Source organism: Phoenix dactylifera, chromosome 4, assembly GCF_009389715.1.
Source record: "Phoenix dactylifera cultivar Barhee BC4 chromosome 4, palm_55x_up_171113_PBpolish2nd_filt_p, whole genome shotgun sequence".
Taxonomy (NCBI): domain Eukaryota; kingdom Viridiplantae; phylum Streptophyta; class Magnoliopsida; order Arecales; family Arecaceae; genus Phoenix; species Phoenix dactylifera.
Genome location: NC_052395.1, coordinates 15,137,317 through 15,149,340, shown reverse-complemented (window position 1 = coordinate 15,149,340; position 12,024 = coordinate 15,137,317). Strand labels below are relative to the sequence as shown.

At 40.7% G+C, this 12,024-nt stretch overlaps 1 protein-coding gene across 1 annotated transcript; it reads right to left on the bottom strand.

Moving 5' to 3' along the window:
• Positions 1-3,904: 3,904 nt before the first annotated feature.
• On the bottom strand, positions 3,905-5,521 carry LOC103715959 (putative pentatricopeptide repeat-containing protein At3g23330). Its single transcript, XM_008803765.2, has one exon. The coding sequence runs from the start codon at positions 5,519-5,521 to the stop codon at positions 3,905-3,907; it is 1,617 nt and encodes a 538-aa protein (XP_008801987.2).
• Positions 5,522-12,024: the final 6,503 nt, after the last annotated feature.

Below are 12,024 nucleotides of genomic sequence, written 5' to 3'. Positions count from 1 at the left end.
TTATTTAGTTTTATTTGCTAAACACTAATTTACTTTTATAGTTTAATAATGTGAGATATTGGAGGTACCAATACTTTCCCTCGTTATCTTCCCTTCCCTCTGTTCGCGGCCTTCGATCTCAACGACCGCCAAAAAGAGATGTAGAAAAAGAATAAATCAATCAAAATTATTTACCATGTTCTAAATTATATGAGTGATTTTTTTACTTATTATGACGTTCAAGTAATTAAATAATCATTCAATATGCATTGTGATATTTTATATTTTAATTATTATTTCTATAAAAGATAAATCAATTTCTTTAATAAAAATAAAAGTTAAATTTATATATTTTCAATATTTTATTGCTAAAAATATTTAAAAATATTAGTAACTTCTATGCACAGCTATAATTATATAAAATAAGCACTCTAAAAAATGGATAATTCATTTTTTTATTTATGCTATAACTAAAGAGTAATAATAATATTCTATAAAGGATTAATATTTTTATCATATTTATTTCAAATAAATTTAATACAAATTTGGTCGAACGAATAACTTAGGATTCTTGACCAAATTGGCCTACAACCATGCATTAAATCATTATTTATCTTGGGTTTCATGCAATCTACATAATAAATTATGTTACTATCCTTTATGATAATATAACTAATATTAGTTTTCATCATTAAATTTCACCAAAAATCTAATTTATATCTAAATAATATCCAACTTATAAATGTATATAAATAGAAAAAAATATAGATATGCCTAATATTTGATTTGTATCTATTTTTGTTTAGACCAAATATGGACACTAATTTTGATATCCATTTAATATTCATATCTATATTCATATTCGTTGAAAAATATGGATATAAATATAGATATACTGGCATTCGATATGTATTTAGTCCGTTTTCGGCTCTAGTTAGATAAAAGCTTGTTCTCAAAAAGAAAATGTAAATATAAAAATAAAAATATTGTAGAATTGTATACTTTGAGAATTTCATGTATCTATTGAGGCAATATACATTTTGTTGTAATTTGAGAATTTTCCACCCCTTCTTCTATCTGGCAATATACGAGTCATTAATAGAATTATAATTTATGTAAGTAGATTGGAGTTTGTAACGTAAAAATGATTTTTTTTTCCATCCAGTAGATATAAAAATAATTATTTTCATTTTCTAAATATGCTAGAGAGTCAAGTATTGTTCTTAATGTGGAATGATATAATTTATATTGACACCGTAAATAAACTGGCTAGAACAATATTAATCAGGGTCATTCCCATGCTTAGCTATCTAAAACCCCTTAATACATGTCTGATATGGACTACAAACATGACCATGTGGGTCCCACATCCATTATCGTAATTATAGACATTAGAACGGGTGAGTAGTCTAGACCTCGAGAGAGCAGCATGATTCACTTCAGCTGTCCCTTTTGACACTTTTCCTCGTTGTCTTGTCAAACGGAAGTGTTTTATATGTATGTATCTAGGAATGATAAATAATATATAAACATTTGATACCATAGACTCCATAGTGACAACCATTTGCAAAATCGAATAGGGGAATAGCATTACCCAAATCATAAGCTAACATTCAAACCAGCTGAATTAAGATCTTGAACAAACAAAAATTAAGAACATATAGTGCCATTTGGCATCACTTTTATTTGTTTTCCTATTTTATAAATTAAAAAAACTATTTTTATTTTTTTTATTTTTTAAAATAAAAAAGGTTTGATATACTTAATTTTTTTTAAAATATAAAGATGGTGTTAGTGATAGAGATGATGCTAGTAGTGATAGGAGCAGTGGAGGCGCTAATGATGTTGGTAGCAGGAGCGATGATGGTATGGTGGAGGTGACAGTGATGTTTACGGTAGCAGCCATCGCGGTGGCAACAACCATGGTGGCAGGGGCACCATTAATGTAGCAGAAACGATGACGATTATGACGATGATGTGGTGAAGGCAATGACATGATGGTGGCGGAAGGCGGTGCAAGCTATTAGGTGAATTGTGGTAGTGATAATGATAGTAACAAAGGTACCAACAATATAGCAAGGTAATGATGATAATAGGGGTGGAGGGGTAAAGATGACGATGGTGGTAGTGATGGTAACAACAACAATGGAGGTGACAAATTGCAGTGGTAATGGATGTAATGATAATGGTAGTGAAGGTGGTAGTGATGGTAGTAAAAAGTTCTCATCATAAAAACTTCTTCTATGGCAAGTTTCAATTAGCCCTACGGCACGGCATGCTAAGAATATTTTATATTTCGTAAAAAAAAATTTCGTGACATGATTACGAATTTCAACTAGTCCCACCACCTAGTGCATCGAGACTAATTTATGCATATTTGAAGAAATCTTAGATTCAACTAGGTCAGGTACACTGCTTGCCGAGACTAGTTCACATGGTACAAGATAAACTTTCATCTATTCCCTTCACGCTGTGCATAGACTAATGTATATTTGACAAAAGTTGTTATGACAAATTATAGTTAGCTCAACAAAGTAGTTGTGCTCTTACTATGTGCCTTCAGTTGTTTGGTAAGTAGCCAACAAATGCTAACGTTTTCATATACATTAAGAATTTTTGAAATCCTATTCTTGAAATTGAAATAATTTGGCATCCTTTGTGAAACCAAAAGAACATCGTTCCTCAAAATACTAGAAGTACGAAGAATGAAAGGATACGAACTTTCAAAAAGGGATCAATATATGTACAGTAAATAATAAGATGCTTTCTTTCACACAGTCCACCTTCCGAAAAGTCTTAACAAACTACTTGACATTTAATACTTAGTGCATCTATCCTTATAAACATATGAACTTGCTTTCATTGGCCTGAGAAGCAAAATTACTCAAGTCCCTGGTACAATAGATTTGTTATTGATCGAGGAATATGCTCTTCCACATGTTTCAATAGAGCTCATGCCCCAGCTTCACAGGGATTTCCAGTGAAGCTAGCTGGCTTGCATAATACCAATAAAATTGGGTCATTCAGCTCTCTCTACATACTGAAAGAGCTAAAATGTCCATAACTGTTGCAACTGACTAGTTTGATGTCACATAATACTTTTTTGATGAAACATCATATAATATTCTTAATGTCATATATTATTTCTCTAGAAATTCTGCTAAAGGGATTGACATAAAATCTTTGACCAATGCCATTGATCAATTATTTATTGGTTTATCCCTTGGCAGCTTGACAGTCATATCTATGATGGAAGACTAATAATATTATACTGCATCGACCAATACCAACCTTACAGGATAAAAATAATTGTAGCATTAAAAAGGAAATGCTATGTCATTATGATCAGCATTCATCCCTTCTCATTTGTAATCAAAGTTAATCTCCTAATCAAGCTAAGTTTGGTATAGTTTGAAGACAAAAGATGAACCACCCTCAAGCTCAACCATTAACCTGTTATTATTACCTACATTTCCTTCATCACATCGACCAATAACAGCGCCATGCTAGATCTAATGCTGGCTAGAAATCAGAAAGTAGAAACCATATTATTATAATTGTAAAAGATATTTAACCAGTAACTATTTATTTACAGTCAGGAGCCAAAGGTTCTTCATGCTATATACTGTTTAGTTCCATTCCATGTGCATCAGAGTTAAGGTTACTTGTTAATCTATTATTCATTCTCTTAATCCAAAACTGAACATCTATACATTTGCAAGCCAGATATGCTCTAACGACAAAGAGAATCAATCATCTTTAAACCAATAAATTGGATTTAATAAATACATTTTCTTAGGTAGGGGGAAAAATTATCTCCTATCTTCACATTGTAAATTACATCGATGATAGAAAAAGATCTGATCTTTGCATAGATTTGCATTAGTTTATCCAATAATATAGCACACTGGATAGAAATCATGTATTACCAGAAATCATGACAAGAACAGCAGCCTTGCACAAACCGATGATATCGATTTGGATCCTTCAGGATGATTTCTCTATCACAGATCAATGATATGAATTTGAACGCTTCATGGCAATCTCTACAGACTCGAAGGTTCTTACCTATGCGGATCAGTCTTTCACCTTGGAAATGCATCAGTACGAAACCAAGAGCCAACTTCTCTGTATGACCACATAAATCACTCACCTTTTCTTCCTCATTAATTTTATGACCTACATTTGATGTATCCCGCACAAACCCAGCTCTCTCCATGATCAAGCCTAATGTCTCTAAGAACTTGTAGATCTTTTCAGAACATGTCTTTATGTGATCACCAACAGTAAACCTGTACACCTTGCCCCTCAATTCTACCCAACTACATGCAGTTGTTGCCCTTAATCCCACCTCCTTCATGAGTGACCTGACCTTAGCAAAATCCTCCCACCGTCCTGCATCAGCATAGAGCCGAGACAATAGCAGATAGTTACCAACATCATACTGGTCTAACTCTAAGGCTTTTTTGGCTGCATACTCCCCCAACTCAAGATTTTTGTGATTCCTGCACGAAGAAAGAAGTGATCCCCAAACAATCTTGGACGGTTCAACTGGCATTGTCTTTACAAAATCATGTGCCTCGTCGAGAAGCCCTGCTCGTCCGTATAGATCCACCATACAAACAAAATGCACCATCTCTGGAACAATATTATAATCTCGTTGCATTGAATAATACAGTTGCCGACCTTCATCAACTAGCCCACCATGGCCGCAGGCTGACAAGATTGCAACAAAGGAGACTCCATCTGGCCTAATTCCCGATTTCTTCATGTCATCGAATGTCTCTAGAGCTTTTCTACTCAATCCATGCGCACCATATCCAGCAATCATAATCGTCCAAGTTACCACATTTCTTTTTGCTGTCCTTCTGAAGAGTGATATGGCAGATTCCATATCTCCACTCTTGACATACAAGTCGATAATAGCATTATACATTATCAAGCACTCTAGTTCACTGCTGTTGCCAATGCATTTAAGAACATATCCATGTATCTCTTTCCCTTTCCGGAGGTCGGTAGTTACCCCACATATATTCAGCACTGCTGCAATTGTAGAAGATCTGGGATGCCGCCAACCTTCCAAAAGCATGTCCTTGAACAGTGCAAGAGCAACCTCGAATGACCCATTTAAAAAGTAGGCATTGATGATCGAATTCCATGAAATCAAGTTTCTTTCACTCATTCTATCGAAGACTCTCTTAGCATGGCACAAGTTTCCACATTTTGCATACATATCTAATAACGCAGTCTGCAGTATCATATCAGGCTTGTCAAGAAGACGACTTCTCAAAGAAGCCCCATGGAGAACCCTGCCCAAAGTATGCTCCCTCAGTCGTGAGCAAGCCGACAATGCACTAGTAATGGTTATGCTGTTGGGTCTCATCCCCTCTTCCAACATTTCAGAAAAGAAGTGCAACGCTTGGCCCCCGAGCCCATTCTGTGAGAATCCACAAATCATGGCAGTAAACAAAACTACATCCCTTTTGGAAATTTCACCGAACAGCTGACGGGGGGCATCAACTTGGCCATTCTTGAAGTACATCTCCACTAAACCTGTACTAACGAATAGGTCATTGATGTACCCAGATTTGATAGAAAAAGCATGGATCTGCTCTCCATGGAGAAAGGGTTCTTCTAGCTCAAGAGCGAGTTTAAGAAGGGATGGGATTGTGAATTTGTCCGGCCTAAGGCCTTGTCTCTGTGATTCTAAGAAACGTTTCAGTGCTTTCTCTGGTTGTCCTAATCTGAGATGAGACCTTATGGTGGAATTGAGAGAGAAGGTGCTTTGCTTCCTAACGTTAACATATAAGCAAAAGCAAGAAAGCAATTGGGAGAGATAGAAGACAGATGGTCTCTTTTTAAATATCCTAGGAACGGGATTTTGTTTGAAGGGTGTTTTGCAGAATCTCTGCATGCATAACAAAAATTAAATTTGAGGTATTTATGACACAACAGGCATCCTTGATCCAATTGCAGATTTATGAGTTGATGACATAAATCTGATGCTAAATTAACAGTGTTTTTGATCCTTATATTCAATAAATGACACAGAACTCTTCCAGCATTAAATCTACTATCTCATGGCAATTCAGAGTGTTTTCTTCAACAAAAAAAAAAAAACTCTGTTAGCTTTTATATAGGAATAATCTTATATGGGATGCAGTGAATCAAAGGAAGAGCTCGAAAACAAAACTTACAGCAATTGAAGGGCAAAATAAGGGCTTTGGAGCAAGATTGTAGATACTCTAAATTCCGAATTTTGAATTCGTTTATATACAAACCAGGCAAGATGGGACGAGAAGAAGATTATATAATTATGGAATCAAATGGTCAAAATAAAATACTGTAAAAAAATAAAAATAGAATAGAATAAGAAAAGAATATTAATGTAACCAAGAACCCCAAGTGCGATACATTCGAATAGCTAGGAGTAGGGGAAGATGTTTCTTTTTTTTTTTTTTTTTTACTGAATACGGGTGCTTCATACAGTACGGGTACGAATACACCCAATAAGATCAAAATACAATAACTCACGGAGTGCCAATGGCAACTCCCCCTCCTCCGACCAGAGGGCATACCCCGAGTGGTGGGCCGCGTAGGCAGCCACCCAATCGGCTGCCCCATTGGCCTTCCTGAATACATGCTTGGCCTGGATGGCCCCCCATCTCTCATCATCATCACAATGTCGCGAATCAAGGGGTGGTCTGTGCCTTCACCCCCCCCCCCCCCCAATCCCCTCTGGATCCACCCGACGACAATGGCCGAGTCACCCTCCAAAATAATCGAGCTGGCCCGCAGTACTACCCGCGCATGTCGAAGATCCGCCCAGGCTGCACGCAGCTTTGCTCCGGGAACCGATGTATCAAACAACTGGCAGCCTCCTGCGACTATTGCCCTGGAATGTGGGCCCCGTATGACAAAGCCTGCACCGCCCCGCGTGCCGCCATCCAAAATCGACCCATCGAAGTTGATCTTGAGAAAGCTCGGGAGTGGGGGCTCCCAGGTGAAAAACACCATCTGAGGAGCTGCCGGAGCAAGGGGGGAACCCCAGGTGTCCCGAGCTATCAAAGGTCTGTCTGTATAAGAGGTGGGTCTGATCTCTGTGGCCTGTGCTCGAGCAAACTCTGCCACAAACCTCGGTGACACCCTGCGCTCGCCGAGAGTACGGGCGTTCCTGGCCAGCCAGATCTGAAGTGCTGTGCAAGTAGCTCTGATGCCCTCCTCGCGAGTCCGTGAACTGGCTAACCACTGCCGTATCACCCTAAGAAAACGTAGCTGCGCACTCCGAGCCTCCTGCGGGATTCCAGTCCACTGCCATGTCGACCTCGCCCATGTACACTGGAAGAGCACGTGGTCCACTGACTCCTCAGCTCCACATGTCCCGCACTCAGCCGGGACCCCCCAGCCACGCCTGCTCAGCACTGCTCTCGTAGGAAGGCGGTCCCAGAACACCTTCCATAGGAAGAGAGCTACCCTCGGGTGAAGTCCGGACCTCCAAATCCAAATGCAATCTGGCCCCGGCTCGTACTCCGGCTGAATAACACGGGTGAGATCTCCCAGCCTAACACTAGCCCGGCTCGAGGTGCCCCACACCCTGACATCTGCCCCCGCGCATCCTGGTAACGGAAGGGACCGAATCCTCGCAGCTAGGTGTACCCCGAACAATAGCCTGAGTCTGGCCTCATCCCACTCTGCCCCTCCTGGTGCTAGGAGGTGACACACCCGTAGCCCCTCCACTGCCTCTGTGTTAGAGGTGATCACGGGCCTTCTGGCCCGCCCGGCCCGCCCAGCCCGGCCCGAAATTTTTCGGGCTTGGGCATTGAAAAAGAGCCCATTGGTCGGGCCTGGGCAGGAAAAACGGCCCGATCAAAACAATCGGGCCGGGCCTGGAAATTTTTAAAAATGGCCCGGTTCAGCCCGGCCCGACTATAAAACAGTAAAATATAATATATTAAAAAATATTAAAAAACAAAACTAAAGAGTAAAGCCCTAATCCCTAAACCCCCCCTCCCCCTTCCCTCGTTGAGACCCCCCCCCCTTTTCCCTCACTGAGTGCCGCCGCCCCCTTCCCTCGCCTGAGAGCACCCCTTCCCTCGCGGAGAACCACCGCCCCCTGTAGCCGGTTTCCCTGTAGCCGCCGCCTCCTCTCGGTTTCCGCCGGTGTCGTCGCCACCGCCTCCTCTCGGTGTCCTTCTCCCCCGGACGGCAACCTCCGCGGCTCCGGTCACCGACTCACAGTCGCCGGTAAGATTTTTCTCCTCCTCCCCCCCCTTTCCCTCACTGAGTGCCGCCGCCCCCCTTCCCTCGCCTGAGAGCCCCCCCTTCCCTCGCGGAGAACCGCCGCCCCCCTTCCCTCGCCTGAGAGCCCCCCCTTCCCTCGCGGAGAACCACCGCGAGGGAAGGTTTCCGCCGGTTTCCGCCGGTTTCCCTGTAGCCGCCCCCTTCCCTCGCGGAGAACCTGAGAGCCCCCCCTTCCCTCGCGGAGAACCTGAGAGCCCCCCCTTGTAGCCGGTTTCCGCCGGTTTCCCTGTAGCCGCCGCCTCCTCTCGGTTTCCGCCGGTGTCGTCGCCGCCGCCTCCTCTCGGTGTCCTTCTCCGGTTCTCCCCCGGACGGAGGTGGGACTCTGGAGCTTCCCCATCGGGCCGGTTTTTTAGGGTGGGGGGGGGGAGAGGGAGGTGGCCACGAGTCTTCCCGTGGGTGGACCCAGTCGAAACTCTGAGAAAGAACCGAAGAAACTCTGAGGAAGAAAGATCCACTGTTCATCCCGTGACCCAGTCAAAACTCTGAGGAAGAAAGATCGGGGGATTGGAGATGGACGAGGGATCTTTCATCCCTTCTCTTTTTCGGTTTTGGTCTTCGGACTCCTTCCTGATTTTTTTTTTTTTTTTTTGCCGGTTGGATGGGGCTTTATTTTTATTATGATAAATGCTACTATCCCAACTTCCAAGTAATGAAGGGATGGTTTGTTCATTGTTGATAGGATAATTCTTATGAACTAAATTTTTTGTATAATTAGTTGTATAATTTTTTGATAGGCTTATGTCAATGGCAAGCGAAAGTTCACCTATTCCTGTGGTGGATAATGAGCATGAGGATTGTTATGTCAAGGATGGTAAAGCAAAATCAAAGGTATGGATGCACATGGTCAAGCTTCCAACTGAAGATAAGGACATATTGAAAGCACAATGCAAGTATTGCAAGGAGATTTTTTCAGCTGCTTCTAAGAATGGTACGTCTCATATATGGCGCCACTTAAAAAGATGTTCTAAACGTTTTCATCATGACATAAGGAATTACACTATTTCAACTGAAACCACAACTTCTGGAAGCACATCTTTGCATTTGAAAAATCCCAAGTTTGATCAGGAAGAAGTTCGTAGAGCTATTTGTATGTTTATTGTTGCTGGTGCACATCCTTTTAGAACTTGTGAGGAACCTGGTTTTAAATATATGGTATCTGTTATGTGTCCTCAATACAAAACCATGAGTAGGCATACTATTAGGAGAGATGCATTGAAATATTACATGGATGAAATGAAGGTTGTGAAGGAGGAGTTAGCACAAGCACCGGGGAGAATCTGTTTGACTTCTGATAATTGGAAAAATGATTACACACAAGATGAATATATTTGCATCACAGCACATTGGATTGACAATAGTTGGAAGTTGCAAAAAAGAATAATTAGATTTGCAGCCTTAACCCCCCCCTTTGATGGGCTTTCTATTGCTGATGAGGTCGCTTTATGCTTGGCTCAATGGAAAATTGATAGTAAGGTTTTTACCTTGACATTGGATAATGCATCTTATAATTATACCATGGCTACTTCTCTCAAGATTCGTCTTCTTGCAAATAAATCTCTCTTGCATGGTGGTGATTTTTTTCAAATTCGTTGTTGCTGCCATGTTATAAATCTTATTGTGCAAGCTGGTCTGAATCTCATTGATGGTGTTGTTTGTAAAATTAGAAATGTGGCCAAGCATTTGAAAAATTCAGTTCCAAAGAAGAAGAAGTTTTATGAAATTGCTGAACAAAGTTTTCATTTGAATACCAGAAAAAGATTGCGTTCTGATTGTTGTGTTAGATGGAATTCTACTTTTATAATGCTGGACCGTGCTATTTATTTCAAGGCAGTTTTAGATCACTGGGGACAGCGTGATAGAGAATTTGGAATCTTTGCACTTTCTGAAGAAGAGTGGGAAAAAATAGCTATTCTTCATAAGTTTTTGAAAGTGTTTTATGATGTGACTAATCAGTTTTCTGCTAGTAAACATCCAACAGCAAATATTTATTTTAGGGGGGTGTGGGAGATTCATAGAAAATTGATAGAGACTGCTAATGGCCCATATGATTTTATGGTTGATATGGTTAGAGAGATGCAAGTTAAATTTAACAAGTATTGGTCTGAGTATAGTTTGATCTTATCTTGTGCTACAGTTTTGGATCCCCGTTGCAAGTTAGAGTTAGTTGAATATTGTTATTCTAAACTTTATGGGGAGATTAGTGCAAGGGAGATGGTTCAGAATATTAAGAATACTTTGTATGATTTATTTGAGGAGTATATGCTGCGTTCAACTTCAGTCTTTTCTCCCAAAATTGGAACTTCTAGTGGCAGTGATGTTGGTAACCAAGATGCAGATAGTTTTGAAGATTATGAATTATTTTTGAGTAAAAAACAAAAGCATGATCATGGGAAGTCACAATTAGATCTTTACTTGGAGGAGCAAAATCTTGGGCTGCACATCGATTTGGATATTCTAGCATATTGGAGAGATGCCTCAGGTCGTTTTTCCGAGCTTGCATCGATGGCTCGTGATATTTTGGCCATTTCCATATCAACGGTCCCTTCAGAGTCTGCCTTCAGTATGGGTAAAAAGTTGATAAATCCTTGGCGAAACTCACTTTCACCAAAGACAATTCAAGCTATTACATGTTATGAGGATTGGTTGCGAGCAAAGGGCTTCTCATTAGGTAATTCTTTAAATCTTTGCTTGTTCTTCTATTTTTTTCTTTAATATATATTTGAATAAAAACTAATTTTCTATTGTTTCATATTTATTTGTTTTTACATTTTTTTAGGACAATCGGGTGTCTTGGGAGCTAACATGGAAGAATCTAGTGAGGATGAAGATGACGAGGAAGAGATGGAAGAGGGATTACATGGTTCGGTCATTTAGATATTCTATTAATAACTCTAATAATTATTCATGTTCAATCAACAATTGCTAATGTTTCAATTTTGTGTTTGTAGGTTTTCAGAGTTAGAAGATGCAAGGATGTTCTACAGTTTTCTATTATGGAAGTGGCTTCAAGAATTATGAACTTTTATGAACTTTTGAATGCACAAAGATGCATGTTTGTTATAATGTTAATGGGACAATGTAATTTGTATTTTGTCTAAGTTTGCAGTTTTTATTGTTAGGTTGTAATTTTCAGCTGGACAACACTATTGGCTTGAAGCTGCAAGTTTTTTCTTTTTTAATGTTTGTAGATATATCCAAATTCCAAAGTTTGAAACCACCACGAACACTATCTATTTAAAATAGGCTAGTTATATCCTTAACATTAACCAATTAACCAATTTAGAGAGCCCATTAAGCTGTTGGGCCATTTTTGCCCATTTCTAGATTCCAAAAAAAAAAAATCGAGCCTGTCGGGTCGGGCCTGTCGGGCCGGTCGGGTCGGGCCTGCCGGGCCGGTCGGGTCGGGCCTGTCGGGTCGGGCCTGGGATCAGATTTATAAGGTTGGGTCGGGCCTGGACAAAAAATTAAGCCCGACAGTCGGGCCGGGCCGGGTCTGGGCACAGCCATCGGGCCTAATTTCTGCTATAGAGCCCGGCCCGAGCCCGGCCCGGCCCGGGTTTTGATCACCTCTACTCTGTGTCAACCATAGTCGGCCAACAGCTCAGGGACAGGGAGTCCACCCATGAATCGCTGGTCACATCAATATTCCGGCCGTCGCCAATCAAACACCTGATGTGTGCCGATACTGACGGCAGGTACCTCCCGATCTCACGCCACATGAAAGAGACTCGACGACCCCTCTGT